Genomic DNA, 23,370 nt, shown 5'->3' on the forward strand with positions numbered 1-23,370 from the left:
AAAAACAATGAGATTCCTTTTTTTACTGAATGAGAGTTTGAACATGTTATTAGAAGTGTCAGCACTGCGATTTTATGTCTGTATGATTTCCACCCATAAATGAGTACTTTGTGTTAGGAATGTATTCTTTTCTGCACTGTAATAGCAAAGGCATGCAGTTCAAATCCACCAGACGCTCTGCTGGAGAAGGAGGGGCAATCTCCTCTTGTGCCAGTCGGATCTGATTCAACAGTACACAACAAGAAAAAAAGAAGAAAAAGTGTGTTCTTTCATTAACCAGTGAGGAATTCCCTTTTTGGAACTAACACGTTTTTGCCATCTGGTCTTTTTGTCTAGTCATAGAGCATTCTTCATCCTAGCTTCTTCTTTTTCTTCCCCTCATACTTTATCTTGCTTGGATCAACAATTAACACCCTTGATATGAGCAATCAGGAAATAAGGAGATATATTGCACTGGGAAAATTTGCATTTAGGGCCCTCTCTAAATTATTGAGGAATTTTGATGTCAGTTTGAAGACTAAAGTGTATCTGTTTCAGGCCATGCTCTTTCTAATCACTTGATAGGTATCTGAGAGCTGGACAAAGGGATGACAGGAGTGTGAAGATGGGAGTAGAATAGGGTTAAGATCCGCTATTCATAGGGTCACTATGAGTCATTATTGACTCAATGGCACCTAAACACAACAGCAACATGCTTAGTTCCTCAGTAACATGTTGTTGTTGGTACGTGCCATAGTGTCAGAAATGTCTCATAGCTGACTCTGCAGCAGGTTTTTTGATGGTATAACACACGGGAGATTGTATGTTTCCCCCCAGGGAGCTCCTAGTAGATTCATACTGCTTCCTTTTAGGTTAGCAGTGTAACTCCTTATGCACTAGATCACCAGAGATCTGCAGAAGTTTAGATCAAGCCAAAGGCAATACTTGGAACAAATGACACGGGTTTCATTACTGTTGTTGTTATATGCCATCGAGTCGCCTATGACTCATAGCGACCCTATGTATAACAGCCCTAAACCCTGTTCTATCCTGTGCAAGTCGCACTGCCTCTGACACTCCCATCCCCATTACCCCAGTCATTGAATCAATTGAATTAAGACCTCATAGAGGGTCTTCCCCTCCTGTGCTGTCCATTCACCCTACCAAGCATGTTATCCCTCTCTAAGAACCGGTCCCTCCATACAACATGTCCAGAGTATGTTAGACGAAGCCTCAGAATCCTTGCCTCCAAGGAGCAGCCTGATTTAACCCCTCTAGGATGAACCTGTTCATTTTCTTAGCAGTCCATCATATATTAGACACGGAAACATCATGTATGGTTTCACCTTTGTTTCTGTGTCATTGCATGTGAAAAAAAATTACTCTTGGATTAATTATATGATTTCTGGTACTTCAGTGACCCTAGCTCAGATTTTAGGTGGTTAAAGTTATAATATACAGGTGATTTATTCTATAAACACTTGAAGTGGGGAAAAAAGTCTTGGCTATTTCCTTTGACCTAGTTGCTCTGTATGGGAAATCCCATTATTTACATTGAGACTGGCCTTGGCTATAACAATATCAGCACTATTAATCTTCTCAAAACTCCTGTGATTATAATTTACTATTTCCTTTTCTAAAATGCTCTATCCTTACTCTTAAAATGACGTTGGATATGGATCTGTGCAGCCATTATTGACTTTGAAGAGATATTTTGATCAAGGAGTAGAAATGAAAGGGCCTGGTTGCCATGGATCCTAAAGGGGATAGAAAAAGAGAAACAGAGATAGTGAATTTAAGAAGTGAGGTAGTAAAGACAGAGTGGGAGGTTAGAAGCATTTAGTTTAAGAAGAATGATATAATGAAGTGTTGTCATCGTTGTTATGTGCCATCGAGTCGCTTGTGACTCATAGCAACTTTATTTATAATAGTCCTGAAACTTGCTCAATTCAGTGCCAACTTTACTGTCTCTGACACACCTACCCCCATTACTCCAGTCACTGAATCAATCCATCTCGAGTGTCTTTCTCTCCTGGCTGTCCCTCCACCCTTCCAAGCATGACGTCCCTCTCCAAGAACTGGTCCCTCGTTGCAACATGTTCAAAGTATGTCAAAGGCTCAGAACCTTTGCCTCCAAGGAGCAGCCTTGTTTTACCCTCCCTGGGCCTAGGATGTTTGTTCTTCTGGCAGTCCATGGTATATTTAACACTCTTCTTCTGCACCACAGCTCAAAAGCATCAATTCTCTTTCTATCATTCCTAGTCATTGTCCAGCTTTCTGATGCATAGGGTTTTCGAAGACCTGTTATTTCAGAAGCGGATGACCAATCCTTCTTTCTATATGCATAATGATTAAGGGTATAAATGAGAATATTCCAGCAGAAAATGGAAAAATTAGGTAACACAGCTCAGTGCAAAAATTTGCTGAGAGCTTAAGATACAGAAGCAGAGGGATTAATAAAAGATACATCCACTGTAACAAGATAAAGGAACCACTTAGTAAATGGTGGTGGCTGGGTGTTGAGTTTCTGTGCTGATAGGTCTGTTTTCTCAAGTATCAGTAGAGCATCCAAAGAATGCAGGGATAATCTGTTTGAGGAGAGATGTGGTGGGAGGTAATAATCATTCAGTGCATGTGGATTAACTAGAGGAATATGAACGTAGTAGGGTGTCTTGATGGCAGCAAGGGCAAGAGAGATGGCACACACACAAGGCAGTGGTATTTTTGAGAGAGCATAGAACCTAGTCCAGTAAGGCGGGAATTGAAGCCATGAGGAGGGAGGTGGGCAGTGAGCATGTGTGTGGGAGAATGTATGGGCTGGAGTGTCTGTTAGAGTTGAGGAATATTTAGCATCAGGATGAGCTAAAAATGATGTTTGGAATTCAATTTGGAGGGATCACAGCTATTGATAAAGGCCAGGTATAGCACACACACAAGTGCTGGGAACTGAGTTGTACAGTGGGAAGATCATTGGACTTTAGGGAGTCAAAGAATTGAGGAGCCATATTGAGATTGGAAATAGGGAAGAGAGGAACAGAAATGGAGAAGTGTGTTGTTTTCACTGGGTCACTGGATATTCCCTCTGATACCAGACATCCAGAAGCGGACTGTGGTTCAGAGTCACCCTCCAGCAAGCAGGGACTCCCGGTGTTGCATTTTCTGGATCCCAGCCATGTGTTCTCTGGCTGACCCCTCATGAACGGCCCTCAGCTCCTGTTCTCTGGCCATACATCCCTTGAAGATTTTTCTTTTTTCTATTCTGACAGGCTGAGATGTTTGTGAGCAGGCCACCTGTCTATAGTGTTTGCTTGACTCAACAATGTCCCTGGCTCAGTAGCTCTGATGAGCGAGCACTCAGGAACATTTTTATTAACTAAACTATGGCAGTATAAAGAAAGTTTCATGGCTCAGGGAGGATCTTTTCAGAAGATAGATTGTCAGCCATTTTCTTACAGAGACTTTCTCTCAGGGGCCCTTGCAGCCCCCTCACCTGGCTTATACCTCTTCACAAATAAATCTCTTCCTACAAAATCTTCTTGCCTGCTTTTTTTTCTTTAATTTGGAAGTGAATACTGGAGTTAAGGACTGTAGGACTGACAGACTCATAGTCTCTCTCTCTTTAAAGCGCTCTCTCTCTGTCTCTCTTTCTGTGTGTGTGTGTGTGTGTGTGTGTGCGTGTGCGCACTTGTTACCTGAAGGTCTTTTCCCTGTGGTCGCAGCCAAAATTCAGACATTAGAAAGCTTTTCTGTTAAAATTCTTTTTATTTTCTTGAAACTGGGTGGCTTTATAGTCCATGGAACCCAATGGAGAGTTACTGAGTTAGAATCAACTTGATGCCAATAAACATAAACTTTATGGGGGCAAAGCAATTAGCAGCCCACCACTTAACCATTGCATCACCAGGATTCCTTGTACAGACATTTAGCTAACTCCTTGTCTTCCTTTGTGTCCTAGACAAAGCAAGTTACTTCTTCAATGAAACCTCCCCTGATCGTCCTCACCTTGTGACTCAATATATACTCCTGTAAAAACCCTGTTTCTTTTCATAAAGCATCCACCTTTCTCCTGGATCTATTTGTATAGTACTGCTATCACAGACGTGCCTTAGAGAAATGCTTTATAAACATTTATTTACTTATTTATTATTTACTATTGAAGAGGCTAGAATTCCCAGTTCAGAGTACTGGCTGGAAGGTGGGTCTTTCTTTTCCTGTGTTATCTGAAAGAAAAGCCTTGACTCTTCAGTCTCTGCTGCCAAGTGATCTTTAATTGACCTCTCTTTTCCCTTGTCTTTACTTGGCTGCCTTACTTTTAACATTTTTTTTTATATCTCAAAAGAGATTGAACCTAGCATATTATATTTTTGTTAGGTACCGTTGAATTGACACTGCAACCCCAACGGCATGTGGTGCAGATTCATCTAGTTTTTCCATAGGAGAAGGATGGGCAGTGTCCTCCTGTGAGATACGCTGTCTCTGAAACCACGCCTGACAGGGGATCAGCTATGTGTCGGTTCTGACTCAGTGGTACAGAGCTTTACAAAAGATTGAAACCTCTCCCAGACTACACCATCCTCACAGTTTCTGACATGCTCAAACCCATTTTTACAGTCACTGTGCCCATCCAGCCTGCTGACGATCTTCCTCTCTTTCTCCGACCTTCCACCTTTCCTAGCATGGTGTATTTTTCTAAGGACTAGTCCCTCCTGACATCATGTTCAAAGTATGTGAAGAATAGTTTTACCATCTCTGGCTTTAAGGACACCTTAGCTGCACTTTCTCCAACACAGGCTTGTTTGCTGTTTTGGCTTATTAAGTACATTGCACCAACACTACAATTCAGAGTCACTTATTCTTCTTTAATTCTTCCTAGCATCAGCAGTTAGGAAATCAAAAGACAAATTAATTGCATTGGGGAAATCTACTGTCAGGGACATAAGATTGTTGATAAATCTTCCTCCAATATTGACACCACAATCTTCTTAAGGTAGTTAAGCTGCTTGAATTATTTGCACAGCAGCCTGCAGATTGAATAGGTCTGGAGAAAGGACACAACTCTTCTTGACCTTAAACCATGCAGAATCCCCTTGTTCTGTTTAAGTGATTACTCCTTGATCTATGCACAGCTTTCACGTAGGCATAATTACATGTTCTAGAATATCTTAACTGATGTTGTTGTTGTTACTAAGTACCATCAAGTTGACCATGACTTACAGCAAACCTATGAACAACAGAGCCAAATCTTGCCTGATACTTTGTCGTCCGAATGGTCTCAGGTATATTCAGTCTCATTATTACAGTTACTCTGTCAGTCTGTCTTGTGGAGGGACTTCCTCTCTTTCTCTGACCCCGTATCATTCCTGGCATGATGTCTTTTTCCAAGGACTGGCCCATAAGTGGAATTTCATCATCTTTTCCTCTAAGGAGCAGCCTAGTCACACTTCCTCCAACACAGGCTTGTTTGTTCGTTTGGAACAAAAGAGCATGGGGTATTCAGTATCCTTCTCCAACACCACAGTTCAATTCAGAATCAATTCACAGTCCTATTAGCATTACAATACAGCCCCCATTCCCAGTAAAATTTCAACCACAGGCATAACGTCTGGGAGTTAAAGGATATATTTTAAAGGTTACAATTCAATCTACATATGATGCTTAGATTAATAATAAAATATTCTGCTCTTTTTAGGGTATATTTAATAACTATTTATACTAAACTCTAACTTCCCCAAGGCTATGACAATGACTATTTCTGCAGTGATTACCTTGGTATCTTGAAAAAGTTGACACTCAATAAATATCTGTTGGAAAAATGCACAAAAGTTCCCATATTTTTTACTAAAACACAGTGAATGTGAAGAATTTTGATGTCAGGACAGTTTATGCAGAATCATTTGGTGTTGTTTCACCTAAAAGAAAGATGTTTTGAGCTTGTAGATATTAAAGTACCCTTCACTGTACCATGTATTCAGACGTTAAAATATATGTTTAAGGACAGCAAGCAATAAATGTTGGAGAAGATGTAGCGTGATAGGGACTCCATACACTGTTGGTGGGATTGCAAAATGCTGTAACCACTCTGAAAGGCGGTTTGGCATTTCCTCAGAAAGCTGAACATAGAAATTCCATATGACCCAACTATTCCACTGCTTGGAATATATCCTAAGAAAATGAGAACTGAGGTACAAATGGAGATTTGTACACCAATGTTCATAGCAGCATTCTTCACCATTGAAAGACCATAGAAATAGCCCAGATGTCCAACCACAATAGAATGGAGTGAGATATTATGGTATATCCACACGATGGAATACTACGCAGCATGTAGGAACAATGATTTTATAACTCACTTTCTAGCTTGGGAGAGGCTAAGTGAACTAAGTCAGTCCCACAAGGACAAATACTGTATAAGACCATTATTGTAAAATGTGTATGAGGATGGGGGGGAGAGGAGTGGCAGCAGTGGGGTGAGGATGGAATGGGGATTGGTTAATCATAGGGTCACACAATTTGATGGGTGGAGGGAGGGATGAGTAAAGGAAATAGGGAAGATCTGGTGTGAAAACCAATGTATACAAGTTTTGTAAGTAAACCAGTAAAAAAATAAAAGACAAAAGCTGTATGTTTAAGTTTAAAAAGCTAATGATGAGTGAGTGGGAGACAACTTTAAAGTTTACATTAGCATATTGTATTCATAATTTTAGTGATGGTGTTCTAAGTATGAGACCTATATATATAGTGTGTATAGTCTTAAAATAACTGAATGTTGTGAAAATTTTTAAATCCTGCCCACTTTGAAGGTTCAGAATTTCTTAATATTACTGTAAGAAAATGCTTAGGTAACTATTGACTATGTCATCTTAAAGGAACAGACAAATAAAGTTTATTTACTATAAAAAAAAAGAAAATGTTTAGTGAATCACTTGTTGTTGTTGTTGTTGAAGATGATGGCCTTTGAGTCGAGCACAACTCATAAGGACCCTATGAAGCCCCTCTACAACTATCAACATTTATCAAAGTTCATAGAGTTTCCAGAGGTGTGTTGTTAATAAATGGATGCCACTCCTGCTTCCAAACCTGTCGTAGAATGTTATTGGTTGAGTTGCCTGTTATGCTTAGTGACCCTGTGTACAGCAGCTCTGAACCCTTCCCTGTCCTGAGCCAGTCTCACTAATTCTGACACCCCAACCCCCATTGCCGCATTTACTGTATCAATCCATCTCATCTGGCATCTTCCTCTCCTGCACTGTTCCTCCACCCTCCCAAGCATGATGTTCTTCTCCAGGACCGATAAGTGTACTAAGATTAGGTAAATAAGAAAAAATATTATTCATGCTTGTACTTCTGGCTTTTTTCCTTTTTAAAAAAAAATTTAATGAAAGTTTACAGAGACTTTGGATTTCCATTCATACATTGTTGCACTTTCCTCCCTACCTACCCCTTCCCCCAATTCGTTTTTCTCTTTGAAGAAAAAAAAGGTTTCATTGTTAAACAATCCTCCTCCCTCAAGTCCACTTTACTATCCAGCTCTTATTCTGGACTCTTGTCTTGAAAATAATACCTAATCATATATTCCTTTTAAACATCTCTTTCAATGCAGTATACATAATTTACCCTATCTTTTCAAGTCTTCCCCCAACCCCGATGTCAGTCCTGTTTTACAACAGTGGTACTATGCAGTATTTGTCCTAGTGCTTCTGGCTTTTATAGTGCTTAAGGAGCATTTGTTGAGAATGAAATTCAGGACATTTTTCATTATTATCTTTATTCTTTTGATAAAAGTCATATTCTTAGACTTATTTCTATTAAATCACCTTAGGAAACATATGCTCATGAAAGTTTCATGGTTTCCATAGGAAGAAACCACTGTACACTCCCCCCCCCCATTTTCTAAGGGTGCTAAGAATTCAAAAGAAAGAGAAAACGTTACATATCCTCCTTCCTTGTCTAACTGCACCGATATCATATGGAAATGATGGTGCTAGATGTTGCATTACCTAGCAATTTTATTGTATTCAAGTTAATTTTTAAATTTAAGTTCCTTACTAAGAAATTTGCAGTTACTGAAATAGTGAAGATCAAACTGTTTTGCTTCTCTGTTACCACGATAACGATTGAATTTTGAATCCCTGAAAACTCTCTTCTAGCTGCTTTCAAAATCTATTGAACAACTGAAGCAACCAGGCAATCACCTTGAGGAAGCAGAGGAAGAGCTTCAAGGGGACCAGGCGATGCAGGAAGACAGAGCGCCCTCTAGTGGCAACAGCACTAGGAGTAACAGCATTGCTTGTATGGATGATGCATTGGGACAAGTTGGGGCTGTGAAGGTCAAAGAGGAACCGGTGGACAGTGACGAAGATGCTCAGATCCAGGAAATGGAATCTGGGGAGCAGGCTGCTTTTATGCAACAGGTAATAGGCAAAGATTTAGCTCCAGGATTTGTAATTAAAGTCATTATTTGAAAATGAAATGATTTGCAGGTTTTGGTGAATGGATACTCTTCCCTATCAGTTGATAGCTCTGGATAATTTGTTCTTAATGTTCAAGGATTCTAACAAAGATAGATATGTATGCATATCTATATATAGATCACTCTATATGAAGATCTCTATACAGATATCAAGGTTTTGTTGAAACTCTGTTTCTGGGTGCCAGTGAGTCAATGCTGACTTGTAGTGACCCTATAGGACAGAGTAGAACTGCCCCATAGGAATCCTAGGCTAGTTGTCATTTTTATGGCAACAGATCACCAAGTCTTTTCTCTTACAGAGCCACTGACTGGGTTCGAACTGCAGACCTTTTGCTTAGCAGTCAAGAGTTTAACCACTGCTCTACCAGGGCTCCTTAATGAAACTCTACTGACAAGGAAGTACATGTTACACTAAATGATGCTATACAGGTATCCAAGAATGAATAGGCTTTATATCCATCCGAAAGCCTGCCATACCAATTCATTCTAAAGAAAAACCCATTGTTGTTTTAGTTGATCTGTGGAGATATCTGTTGAGATCAGTGACTGCCAGAAATACTGTCCCAGTCTGATCAATGAAGCATTCTATTAGTTTTGATTTGGGGGGACATATCAAATGCAATTTTCATATCACTTGTATATAGTGTATTATATCACAGTCTTGAACACTGTTAAAGCTAGTCAGCCCCTTCCTTCCTCTCATTTTTGTTGAGTAGTGATGTTCTGGTTACCATGCCAGTAATCCTAAATTTGTGTATAGATTGCAACTGAAAATATTAGGAGTAGAGGGGGTTTTACATACGTAGACGCAAACTGCAGCACTATCTGAAACATTGCATTAAGATTCACGTTGCACTGCTCATTTTCCTTTAGCCTTTGTGCTATTTGATGACATTGTCCAAAAGATCAAGAGAAGCAGATGCATCTATTGGCAAACAGTAATGTGCCACACAATGGTCCAATCAGATACTATCTATATAATAGCTACAACTGCAAAAAAAACCCCAACACAGTAACAGTATGATTATTATCTAATAAGAAGTTTTTAAAAATCACTTTTAAGAGAAGGTATATTGCGTTTTCTGATCATTATCACTAGGATCCTGTCAGGATAATTTCACAGTGACATGGCATAGAACACATCATTTTGGCAACTAAAAGGGAAGTTAAGTTTAACAAAAGAATCTACTTGTACATAATGCACCTTCCTGAGGACCATGTCCTTTGATGCTGTAAAATCCAAACAACTTTGAAGGCAACAGAACAATGTTTATTTAAGTCAGTCCTTTGTCAGGTTCCTGCTGTTCTCCTACAGAAAAGTGATTCTGTGAGGCTGAACAGGAAATGCCTTGTGGAAACAGGAAGTCCAAGTGATTCATGTACTGAGGAATGTAGGAAAAAAACTCTGAGGATAGTGTTTTACTCTTTCTGTTTTTAAAGGGCACTCTATGAATTGATTTATTGTCTAAGAAAATAACACCACAAGTAGGGAAATTGTTAAGGAAGCTTTTCACTGGAACATTTCCTTCATATTCCCTTTTGATATGTTTACTTTGTTTTATAGGTTTACTTTTGTTAAGCTAGTTAAAGATCATTGTATTAAGTCCCCTTTAATATGGATAATCCAAACTGACCTAGAATCTTTGACTTTTTTTCTATTAAAATATATATATTTCTAAATCCAAGGCATTTAAGGTGTAGTATCCTGTTTCAAAGGAGTTATTGTGGTTTTGCCAAATATAGTCGTTATTCAACTGTATGTTATTGGCACGTGTTGTTTACATTTTTCTGTGACATTTAAAATATTTCTTAAAAATGTTACTGCTAAAGATACATTATCCTTTTTTAAAAAGTCTCCATGCAACTTAAATTAACATAACTAGAACTTATAAAGTTTAAAACTTCTCCATATAATGAAAGTCCTTCTGATAATTTGACAAATAGCTATAATAGGCAATATTCCCTATCACCAATATATTTTGGCTAATATATCCCTTCATAGTAAAATGACGTTTTTGTCAGTTGTTTTACATTTAAAAATATGGCATACTTAAGATAAAATTGTATATTTTTACATCTCATAAATATTCATTTTTCTTCAAAGTCTTATTTCAATTTCATAAAAAAGGGATAGTGCATCTTTTAAAATACATTTTATTTGGGGAGGAACATGTGGCTGAGCAGACTTTTGTATATTACTTCAAAGTTATGTAATCACAAACAAAAAAAACCCTATTTTTTATAATGTCATTTGAGAGAATTTCATCAGTACTGTTGGTGGACTTCACTTGTTTGAATTTGACAGTTTTTGAATTTAATCAAGAAATCTAGACCGACCCAGTTACAAAGGAAAGCTGGATTTAAATACTTTTAGATCTAAATGATAAGTGTCTCTTATTTTAAAAATCTACTGTATTTATTATAATTTACACCCTTGAAGGTGAGCTCTTTGTTTTGTGTTGTAAATATATTGTTTGTATGTTTCTCTTTTTGCCTTCTGTTATAAGTCTCTTCCTTTCTCAAATAAAGTTTTTTTTAAAAGATCCCCTTTCATACATTTGGCTTTGTGTAAATTTAATATATTTAGTAAAAGTAGAAACTTTTCCATTAGGTCTCATACACCAAAATATATTGCCATTTTTTGTTGAAACAGAAAAAAAAAGGATTTTTGAGCACCACCATTGGTGTTTTTAATACCAACAATAACAAAACAAACAATAATGGCTTTTAACATACATCAGCCATTATAAAATTGCAAAAGACTTGTAAAAATAGCATTTTTATTTTCCCATTGTAGCTTTATATATAAATTTGTAAATATATATATATTTTTTTTGTCATCTTTGGTATTTAAATTAAAATATCATCTTCTAAAGATAAAATCTTATATTAGCAAATGTCAGTTATTTGTCTTCAAATTAAAATGATTCTTTAAAAATCTTATCATAATCCCTTGGAAATAACAAGCACTCAATAAATATTAAAATGAACACTTTTCCATGCATCATGCTTTATCTTTTTGCAGTGAGATTCTGATCTACAAATAGAAAATGACTTTATATGAATTTAAAGAGGAAAAAAGTAATTAAATTATTTCCCCTTATTTAGTAATAGTTAGTGTAGTATCAGAGAGTTCTGGTGGCCCCATGGTAAGAAACTGTTCTGCGGCCCTTAAGGCACATGATTCGAATTCACCAGGTGCTCCGAAGGAGAAGGGTGTAGCATCTCCTCCGGTGTGATTAACTGCCTCTGAAAACCTGGGAGAGGATCAGGTATGGCTTGGTTCTGACTCGACAGCACACAACGGCAACACTGAAATACCAGTGTGTAAAACAAAGTGTCTAACTCAGGGTGGACTATACTATGTATGCCGCAAGGGTATATATACATACCCTGCTTCTCTTCTGATCTGTTGCTGGTACACTTTATCAGTCAATAGTCTATAATGTGTTACTGTACACTAAGTTTAATAAGGTAAAAGTAGTCTTTTTTAAATTCTTTCCTATACCTAACATAAATTTAATAATGCCATATATGTTAAACTCATTGCCGCTGAGTCAGTATCAACTCATAGCAACACTCCATTGAGTTTTTGAGGCTGTATATCTTTACTGAAGAAGGCTGCCTATCTTTCTTCCATGAGAAATAACAGATAATAAAACACATTAATAATTATATATAATATTCTAATATATAATAAAATGTATTAATAATTAGATTCTTAGTATTATACCATCAGTGTTTGGGTTAGCTGACCATTGCCTAACACACTATGCCACCAGGAAAACATAGTGGAAGGTCTCTATCTGTTGAACTTGACAAGCAGTGAATATACGTGTTAAAATGAACCATAACCCACATCAATATTGCATTTAGACCGTTATAAGTTTTTAGACATAATAATTGGTAGGTAAGAAGCTGTGCTGCTATTTTAAAGGCACACAGTTCAAATCCACCAGTTCTTCGATGGGAGAAGGATGGGCTGACTCCTTTTTTGTGATTAACTTCCTCTGATGGACCCGCTGGAGGTCGGCTATGAGTCAGTTCTGACTCAATGGCACACATCAACAATGATTATATATTGGGCTGCCACCAGCTGCTCCACAGGAGAAGGATGAGAAATCTCCTCCTGTACGATTAACAGCCTCTGAAAACCTGCTAGAAGGCCAGCTGTGGGTCGGTTCTAACTCGACAGTACACCACCACCACCATTCCCTAATGCCAACATTTGAACATTTGATCAGAAATCATTAATCTGCTCAACAGCTTCCTGAAATGTGTCTTTGAACTATAAAATTACATGGTAAAAATAGCTAGGGGAAATCAATTAGAAATTTGTTGTATACCGTAAACCTGGTTTCCAAAGAATAATATGAAGTGACTTTTTAAAATTAAAAAGTTGTCCGTCAAATGTTATTTACTCAGAAAAATATTTTTTGCCAGGATTTGCAATAAATAAACATTTGTTTTCAGAGGAGAAGAGTATTCAAGAGTAGACAGCTTCTTTTCATGTGTGATTTTTAAGAACTTTTTGTATTATTTCATACTCTCTTCAAAGGGTGTTTTTAAAAACATTCCTAACTTTTTTCCTCATGAAACCAAATATGCTACACATGGACAACATAGTATTTTTTAATGTAACATTTCCTTGTTATATACTAAAAAATAGCTGAAGTATATGATTGTGAATAATTATATGAAATAAATAACTGTGGTAGCAGATGCTGGACTTCAGTGATAATAACTGATAATAAATAGGAACTTAGGGATTCTGCAGAAGAGGGCAACGGCAAGGTTTTCTTTCATTTCCTTTATTATTCCTTCACTTCTGTTGAAAAGAAAAGTGTGGTAGATAGATACTCAAAGGTCTGATGCAACTAAAACAGGATCCTGGGAATGTGACTTGAGATGCAACTTAAAATTTTATCTATTTAGGCACTAAAAGGTTTTAATTGTATGGTTACATGACATTTTGTAAGAGCCACTTTTAGGGTTTTGAAACTACCCCTTTATTCATCTTGATTTACGAATTTTTTTTTTCCTTTTCATTACTTCCATTAAGCATGACTCGAGGGGTTGTTGCAAGCACTTTATATCATTTAACTCTTTTAGGCCTGACAAGCACCTTGAAAGGTAGGTAATAATTTTCTTCTACATCAGAGATGAGAGAATTGAAGCACAGAATGAGTATAGTTACGTTCACTCAGATACAAATTTAGCTCTTTTCAGACCCAGACAGCCTAGAGCTGAAGTATTATTTTTCTCTAAAGTTTCCTAATTTGCTGTGGGGGAAATGAGAAAAAAATAATTGTGCAACAATTTTTTTATATGTCCAATATGCTTACTTATGCCCTAACCAGGTTTTAATACTAATGTCTATTTTTTGCTCCTTAGCACTTACCAAACTTTGAATCAAAAATCTCTTTTAATCGTTGCTATACATGATGAGATTAGAATTCCTCGTAATTCCTAGATGTGGGATCTAAATTTGGTACATGTCGTATTGGACTATTCTTAATTATGAGAATCTTTGAGTTTCTTTTTTCCCAGAGCCAGTCTTGGATTGGAATTAAACAGAGTTAACATTTTTTTTTTAGGTTTTTATTTTGATAACTGTGGGTAACAAAACTGTCTTCATGTATCCACGTACTATGAGTATATGATTCAAGAGCACTGGAGATGTGTAGTGGTTAAATGCTCAACAGATAACCAGAAGTTCAGGAGTCTGAGACTACCAAGATGCACCATGGGAAAAAGATAGGGCATTCTGCTCCCCTAAAGATTGGTCATAGAAGCCAAGTCATCTCTGATTGATAGCTTAGCCTATGTACAACAGGGAAACATCACCTGATCTCATGCTATCCTCACAGTCGCTGGATGCCGAAGACCATTGTGGTAGACACTTGGTCAAGTCATCTGTTCACTCTCTTCCTCTTTTTTACAGTGTCCACTTTACCCAACACAATGTATTTCTCCGGAGACTGGCCCCTCCTAATAATATGCCCAGTTTTATGAGATAAAATCTCATCATGCTCAGGTTCCATTTCTTTCAAGACTGACCTGTTTGTTCTTTGGTAGTCCATGGCTTGTTCAGTATTATTCTCCAGTGCCACAAGTCAAAGGTATACATTTTTCTACTGTCCAACTTTCACATGCATATCAGGTGATTATAGGCTTGTAAACCATGTAACAACAAATCACAGGAGCGATGCTGCTAAACCAAAGACAGTACCTCTCTGGTGGTTCAAATCCACCAGCAGCTCTGAAGCAGGAAGATGAGCCGTCTCTTCCCATCCTACTGACACCCGCAAAACCCCTGGAGGTCAGCTCTGGGTTGTTTCTGATCTCTTGGCAGTGAATGAGCGAGTGAAATCACGTAGGCAGTTGATCTCTGTCCTATAGGAATGGACTCATGACAATGGGTTAAATACACAGTTCAATGACATAATTATATTCGCAATATTGTGCAACAATCACCACTAATCGTTTCCAAAACTTCTTCGTCACCCCCAACAGAAACTCTCTGTTCATTAAGCAATAGCTCTCTTGTACCAGCACCTGGTAAACACTAATAAAATATTATTGCTATCATATGCCTCTTCTGGGTATTTCATATAAGTGGAATCATACAGTATTTGTCTTTTCTGTTCTGGTTTATTTCACTTAGTATGATGTTTTCAAGATTCATCTATATTATAACATCATGGCTGCTTATGACTAAATAATAGCCTATTGTGTATCTACACCATACTTTGTTTAGCCATTCATCTGTTAATGGAAATGTGAGTGTTTCCACCTTTAAATTAGTGTGGATAACTCTGAGTAATAGTATCTGCCTGAATTCCTACTTGTAGTTCTTTCAGTTAAACACCTAGTAGTAGAATTGCTGTGTTTTATGGTATTCAGTGGAGGGCCCAGGGCACAGTGATAAGTACTTAGCTGCTAACCAAGGAACCAGGAAAAGATGTCGCGGTTTGCTTTGCAGAGATCACAGTCATGGAAATCTCATGGACAAATCTTGTCTGTTCTGTGTAGTCACTTTGAGTCAGAGACTACGTGATGGCGATGAGTTTGGTTTTTCTATTATATGGTATGTCTATTAGTGATCACTAAACTGTTTTCTACAGTGATGTACAATTTTCCATTCCCATTAGTAATGGATGAGTGATGCAACTTCTCCTTATCAAAGATGATACTTGCTTTTATTCTTTTTTTAACTTTTTAAAAAATATTTTTATTTCAATTGTGATTAACAAATATTTGCAGAAAAGTGAGATTTTCATTCATTCATTCATTCATTCATTCACTGTTGTACATTCTACGCCATCTCCTTTCCTTCCCCTTCCCCAGTCCACTTTTTAAAAATATTCATTAACTGTTGCACAATTACCTACCTTCCCCCCACCCAAGTCCTCTTTACAATGTACTTCTTATTCTCGACTGTTGTAGATAATAATGCCTAGTTATATATTCCTTTTAAATAGTTCTTTTCCTCATCTTTTAAAACCTAGGATTCATTATTTATTCCCTCTTTTCTTAATTTCCCCCTAACCTCCATGTCAGTCATGTTATATAACAGTGATGTTATATAGTATTTGTCAATGTGAATGAGATATTTCACTCAGCATAATATGCTGGAGGGCCACCCATGTTGTATAATATTTTATGAGTTCCTTGTTTGCCAGTGCTGTGTAGTATTCCATTGTGTGAATATACCATAGTTTTTCTACCCATTCATTTGTTGATGGCTACTTGGGTAGCTTTCATCTCTTTGTTATTGTGAATAATGCAGCAAAAACATGGGTGTGTATGTATCTGTTGGGTGGCAGCTCTGGTTTCTTTAGGGTATATTCCTAGTAGTGTAATTGCTGAGTCAAATGATATTTCTATTTCCAACTTTTTGAGAAAGTGCCATACTGCCTTTCATAGTAGTTGCACCATTTTATACTCCCACTAGCAGTGAATAAGGGTTCCAATCTCTCCACAACATCACCAGCATTTGTTGTTTGTTTTATGGGGTTTTGTTTTTATTTTTCCCCCTTGCATTTTAGTCATCCATATGGGTATGAAGTGGCATATTTTAGTTTTTAATTGCATTTCATTACTATCTTGAGCATCTTCTCATGTACATTATTATCCATGTGCTTATATCTTCTTTGAAGAAATATCTTCAAATGTACTTTGTTCACTTTTTAATTGGATTGTTTTTCTTCTGGTCGTTGAGTTGTATTATTGTTGTTAGATGCCATTGATTTTAATTCAACCATAGAGATATTAGGTGCTATGAACATCAGATCTGAACCCTGTCCTATCCGGTACCATCCTCACAATCTTTGATGCACTAGAGCCCATTGCTACAGTCACTGTGTCAACCCGTCTAGTTGTTGAGTTGTATAGACCTTTTGAGATTTTTTTAATTTCTGTTTTCACAGTTCTGTAAGATTATCTTTTAACTTTGTTTGATTGTCTCTTGACTGCACAAAAGAAGTTTTTCATTTTGATCAAAATCAGCTTATTGACTTTTTTCATTGCTTGTACTTTTTTGTGTTATATGTAAAAATTAATCATCAAATCTAGGCTACAAAGATTTATTCCTAGGCTTTTCCCTAAAAGTTCGATGGTTGTAGCTCTTATATTTAGGTAAGTGATCATTTGAATTTGTTTTTTAATATTGGAAGGGTGTGCACCAGGGATGGGTCCTGCATCTATCCTTTTTCAATATATATGCAGAACAGATCATCTGGGAGGCTGGGCTCTATGCGGAGAAGTGTGGCTCAGGACTGGAGGAAGACTCATCAACAACCTGTGTTATGCAGATGCCACAACCTTGCTGAAACTGAGGCCTGCGGCATTTGGACTGCAGCCTTCAATAAGAATTGAAGTTGATGGGGAGCACTGGTGGCCTAGTGGCAAGAAGCAGCACTGCCCAGTGGCGCATAGTTTAAATCCACCAAATGCTCTGCTGGAGAAGGAGGGACAATTTCCTTCTGTACCAGTCAGATCTGATTTGACGGTACACGAACACACACACACACACAAATAATAAAATAAAAAAATTTAAAATAAATAAATGAATAAAAAGAATTGAAGTTCAACATCAAGAACACAAAGATTCTCACCACTGGGCTGACGGGCAGCAGATTGAGATTGTTAACAGGTTCCGTTTGCTCAGCTCCGCAATCAACACTCTTGGTACCCCACGACAGGAAATCAAAAGACGAATCATTGGGAAAATCTGCTGTAAGGAACCTTTCCAGAGTACTGAAGAGCAACGATGTCAGTCTGGAGCCTAAGGTGCTCCTGATCCAGGCCTTGGTCGTCGCAATTACTTGCTATGCATCAGAAAGCTGACAATGACTAGGGATGATAAAAGGAGAATTGGTGTTTTGAGCTATGGTGCTGGGCTGTATATGGACTGCTAGAAGAACAAAAAAGTTCATCCTGGAGAGGGTGAAACCAGGCTGTTCCTTAGAGAAAAGGATTTTGAAACTCTGTCTGACATACTCTGGGCATGTGGTAAGGAGGAACCAATCCTTGGAGAGGGATAGCAAGCTTGAGAAAGTTGAGGCACAGTGTAAGAGAGGAAGATTATTTTTTTTCTTCTTTTTTTTATTAATTTCAATTAACAAAACATCTACAGAGATTTTGTATTTCCATTCATTCATTGTTGCACTTTTCTCCCCACCCACCCCACCCCACCCCCAGTTTGCTCTTCTCTTTGAAGAGTAAAAGAAAAATTTCATTATTGGTATACAATCCCTCTGCACCCCCCACCTCCACCCCGAGTATACTCCACCCTGCAACCTTCATTCCGGACTCTTATGATAATCATAGTGCCCTAAGATATATTGCTTTTAAACTGAAAAAAAGAAAGATTTTTTATGAAATTCATTGATTCAGTGACTGGGGTAATGGGGGTAGGTGTGTCAGAGACAATGAAGTTGGTTTAGCAGAGAGTAGGGTTCAGAGCTGTCATACATAGGGCTACTCTGAGTTGCAGGCAACTTAACAGCACATAACAACAACAACAACCGTATTATCCATCCTCATTTGTGGAAATCCTATATATCCTATCTATAAATCATATATATATGCACTGAACATCCCATGAACTACCAATTGTACAAACATATATGTCTTGTAAAGGGTGCAGCCAGAGTGCTCTTTGGAGGTAAGAATGATTAGGCTTCGCCTCACATACTTTGAGCATTTTGCTAGGAAGGGATATTCCTTGGAGGGGGACATGATAATAGGAAGGGTGGAGGGTTGACAAAGGAGAGGAGGACCATCAACCAAGTGAAATGACATGATAACTGCTACAGTGGATTCTTGTGTGTCAGGAAGTGTAAGAATGGCACAGGATAGGAGAGGGTTCAGATCTTTTGTTCTTGGGGTCACTAGGAGTCTTACTTGACTCAACAGCACTTAATAACAACAACAACATATAACTGTATATGTACACACGTACACACATTTGTACACACACACACACACACATACTCCTTGTGTATCTTTTTTGGCATGGTGTCTTTGATATATAGAAATATATGTTTGGCAAAGTATGTTTCAGGACTTCTCATAAAATTTGGGGTTCAGTTATTTGGGTTTTTGTTATGAGTCTGTTTTGGGGGTTTGTTTTCTTTTTTGTTTTGTTTTGCTTTTCTGAGTAAGAAGAGTGAAGCAAGGAGCCAGGCTTATCATTTAAGGGAAGAATTCTTAAAGAGTGAAAGAGCCCTCAAGCTATGCAGCACAGTCCTCAAACAGTGGAACTCCACTCTTACCATCTTTGAGTTGAAGTCAACTCATAGCTGACCCTCCCGTGGATTTTCAGAGACTATAAATAACTTAAGATGAGTTTGCCCATCTTTTTCCCATTCAATCAGACTACCTTTTGGTTGGCAACACAAGTCCTTATCACTAGGCCATGCAGTGGAGTTTATAAAAGATCTCTGGTAGGAAGGGAGCCCAGGTTTATTCATGAGAAGAGGTGAGGAGTTCTTGGAACTGACTTGTATAGAGGGGTTGTGGTAATTGGGATGCACACAGCTAATCTTACAGGATGGATCTTGTCGAAGCTTTTGGGCTGAGTACCATTCCATACTATTAGATGGTGCCCATGCACTGTGGAGGAAGGTGCTCCAGTTGGAATCACTAGTCTGGCAGATTGCTTCATTGCTTGCTTGGAAAGATCAGCTATTGGTCACAAGTGGCATTACTGTGAGTGTTCTAGGAGGGAATTTGACATGGTTTAGCTTCAAGCCATGTTTTAAGTAAGTCTGTTGTCAAGAACCTCTCCAGAGTGCTGAAGAGCAAGAACGCCAGTCTAGAGACTAAGGTGTGCCTGATCCAGGTCATGATCTTCGCAATTAATTGCTATGCATCAGGGAGCTGGGAAATGACCAACGATGACAGAAGTGTTTGAGTTGTGGTGCTGGAGAAGAGTCTTAAGCATATCATGGACTTCCAAGAGAATTAACAGGTCTGTCCTTGTGAGGGTAAAGACAAGCTGCTCCTTGCAGACAAGGATTTTGAGACCCTGTCTCATTTACTTTGGGCATGTAACCAGGAAAGATCAGTTTTTGAAGAAGGATATCATTCTTGGAAGGGTTGAGGGACAGTCCAGGAGAGAAAGATCCCCTGCCTGGATGAGATGGATTGACACAATAACTAGGGTAATGAGGTTAGGTATGTCAGAGACAGTGAGCTTGACCGAGACTAGAGCAGGGTTCAGAGTCCTTGTGCATAGGGTCATTGTGAGTCATAGTTGACTCGATAGCACAAAACAATAATAACAAGATCTATAGCAAGGAAACTCAACAAAATATAAAGTTTAAGCCAATAAGATTTTTTTAGTAAAGTTCTGGAAAACAATGTATTTAAATTTTGTAAATAAATTAGTATAATAATAAAATGATTTCTAGTAAAGTTAAAGATCATTAGGAAAGAACTCCCAAAGCTGCTTGCATTCACAGAATTCTCAATTACGGGTGTGTTCCAGGGTCTATTGCTGACTTCTTTGATCTGAACTATAGAACCTAGGTTTTAAGATAGCATCTGAGCTTTTCAAGTTGAAAATGCAGGCAAGTGGCATGGTAGATTCTACTAATTATATGCACCAAGTTCTGAATTTTAAAGCAGATTTTCTGACGCCATTGTCCATAGGAAGTTGTGCTGTGAACCCCAAGACGACACTGCTCTGGCAGTTCAAATCCATATCTGCTCTATGGGAGAAAAGAGTCCATTTCCTCCTGAGTGATTTATAGCCTCCAGAAACTCTCTGGAGGGTCAGCTATGAGTCAGTTCTGACTCATTAATCAATGAGGTGGTCAAATTTAAGATCATGAACTTTTATAAATATATGTAACTGGTTCTTTTACATCCTTAGGGAGTTGGGAGTTGTGCTGCTAGTTCAAAGTGGTAGTTCTCTGGTCGTTCAAATACACCAGATGCTCAGCAGATGAAAGAAGTCTCCTCCTGTGTCATCTGCAGCCTCTGAAAACCCACTGGAGGGTCAGTCATGAGTCGGTGTCCATTCAATGACAATGAGTTAGAGTTTGAGTTAAGGGTTTTCATTCATTCTGAGATAGATGTTGGTTTTAAATAATATTCTTCACTTTGTGTACTTTTTCATTAAATAAGAACTTCATGATCATTGAAGTCTATTGTCTTGTTCATTATTTTAAATTCATTTCAGTCTTGCTATTCTAACAGTCCTGCTTTTGTCTCTTGTTTCCTAGTTTTTGATGCTGTTTTTTTATTATTATTTTCCTCCCAAAGTATAATCTAAATGGAATAATAGAAGGAAATGCTATGATGTGGATGCTTATTATATCTAATATAAACTATGTATAAATGTTTTTTCCTTGAAGAAGTGTATTAATTTTTCTGGAAATCTTCAAAAACTAAATTAGAAATCTTTTTCTGCAGTGTTTATAATTTTAAATTTCTTTTTGTTTATTGCTATTATGTGTTCATTTTGCTCAGAAATTTTAAGTTGAACTAATCACTTTTTTTCATGAACTTATATCTCTGTTGACAGAATCTTTCCTGTGTATGTTTGATGAAGTTGTTTTTTCTAAGTGCCATCACATCCACTATTCCTCTGGCAGCCTTATGAAAAACACATCAGAATACTTCCCTATTCTGTGTCATCCGCATAATCTCTGACACGCTTAACATTTTTTTTTGCAACTTTTCTTTCTTTAATTTTATTTTGGTTTGCTCACAAAGTTTGTATATATTGTGTTTCACACTCTTCCTCACTCATATTGTTTCATGCCGTACATTAGGCTTCATAAAATCAAGCACCATTGAACCTTACCCATCATTATCCAGTCTTTTCAGGTCCCTGCCGAATCCTTCCCATTTCCTTCACCCCCTCCCTCTACCCACCAAACTGTAACCCTGTGATTTGACCCCTACTTATCCTCACCCCTCTGCTACCACTCATTCCCCCCTTGAGTCTCCATACATGTTTTACTAGTTATCCTTCTATTTTTACAATAGTGGTCTGATGCAGTATTTGTCCTTAGAGACTCAGTTCCCTCAACATAATGCTCTCCCGTCTCTCCCGTTATTTTTCTAAATCATTGCTCCTGAGTGCTGCATAGCATTCCATTGTGTGAATGTACCACTATTTTTCAATCCATCCAGTTGTAGTTGGACATTTGAGTTGTTTCCATGATCTTGCAATGGTGAATAATGTCGCTATGAACATTGGTGTACAGATCTCCATTTGCATCCCAGTTCTACTTTTCTTGGGATATATTCCTGGTAGGGGAACAGCTGGGTCATACAGAGTTTCCGTGTTCAACTTTTTGAGTAAATGCCAAACTGTCTTCCAGATTGGTTGTACCATTTTAATGCCACCAACAGTATATGAGAGTCCCCACGTCTCCATATCCTGTCCAACATTTATTGCTTGCTTCCCTGCTTTAATTTTGCCACTGCAACTGGGGTTGAGAGAATCTTTGAGACTTTGTCCAATACAGAGATCACTGTCTATAAGGAGATATTAAACATTTAAAATGTAGCTGGTATGAACAGAGAAGTGTTGTAAATATAAAATGCCCATCAAATTTCAAAGACAAAATTTTAGAATAGAAAACATTTCATTAATATTTTCCAGATTGTTAATCTGATTCTTCGAGCCACACAATGAAGTTACTTGTGCTAAACTCCTCCTTCTCGGACCAAAATCCAGCTAATTTCAATTTTATGTAATTGCCGGACAGTCACAGTAACGAAAACCTATGTCAATCAATCCACTCTAGACTCTTCAATTACAGGATGACCTGGCTGAAAAGTTCTTTGTATGCCTTATGTTGTTTGTTATGTACCATCAAATTGGAACCAACACATCATTGACCCTCCAGCAAGTTTTCAGAGGGAGTAAATCACACTGGAGGAGTTATATATGAAGTAATTGCTTTATTTTTCTCACAAACCAATTCAACTCTACCTTATTTTTCCCTCTGTGTTTGAGATTGGGTAAGCTCTACTGTTAGTCTCATCTATATTTCCTAACAGATTAACTTAATCACATCCAGTACATGTTTAACTCAATATATTTTTCATTCCTAGAAGTTTAATTCTTTAAATGTTTTTATATCATCCATATATTTCCTTATTATATTCATGTTTTTAAATTCTTAAGCATATTAAAAATGTCTATTTTCAAGTCCTTTTTTTTTTTACTGTCATCATTTCTTTTGTGTGCCACTTTTGTGTGTTTCCTCCATACTGCCTGATTTTTCTTGACTGTTTTCATGAATATGGGTCTATCTTTCTTGCTCCTTTTTATTCATGATGTTCATTAGTAAATGTTCATTAGATCCTAGGAAAATGTAAATTTGGTTTTTTTGCTTTTAAAAATTATATTTATTTTGATGGTATTGTAAATTAGTTACAGGTTGCTTGAT

At 37.6% G+C, this 23,370-nt stretch overlaps 1 protein-coding gene across 8 annotated transcripts in view; it reads left to right on the plus strand.

The window, feature by feature from the left end:
• The window catches only part of HDAC9 (histone deacetylase 9), a 248,880-nt gene extending 240,273 nt beyond the window's left edge, over window positions 1-8,607 (plus strand). For 6 of the 8 annotated variants that reach the window (XM_006880271.1, XM_006880274.1, XM_006880277.1 and 3 more), the window contains one exon: window positions 8,127-8,441. In XM_006880271.1, the coding sequence (XP_006880333.1) occupies window positions 8,127-8,441 (315 nt within the window). Of the gene's footprint in view, window positions 1-8,126 lie in introns of all 8 variants that reach the window. The other 2 variants (XM_006880272.1, XM_006880275.1) reach the window with 1 other exon arrangement.
• Window positions 8,608-23,370: the final 14,763 nt, after the last annotated feature.

This window comes from Elephantulus edwardii, unplaced genomic scaffold (assembly GCF_000299155.1).
Source record: "Elephantulus edwardii isolate Elephantulus edwardi_28Jun2011 unplaced genomic scaffold, EleEdw1.0 scaffold00007, whole genome shotgun sequence".
NCBI classification, from domain to species: Eukaryota; Metazoa; Chordata; class Mammalia; order Macroscelidea; family Macroscelididae; genus Elephantulus; species Elephantulus edwardii.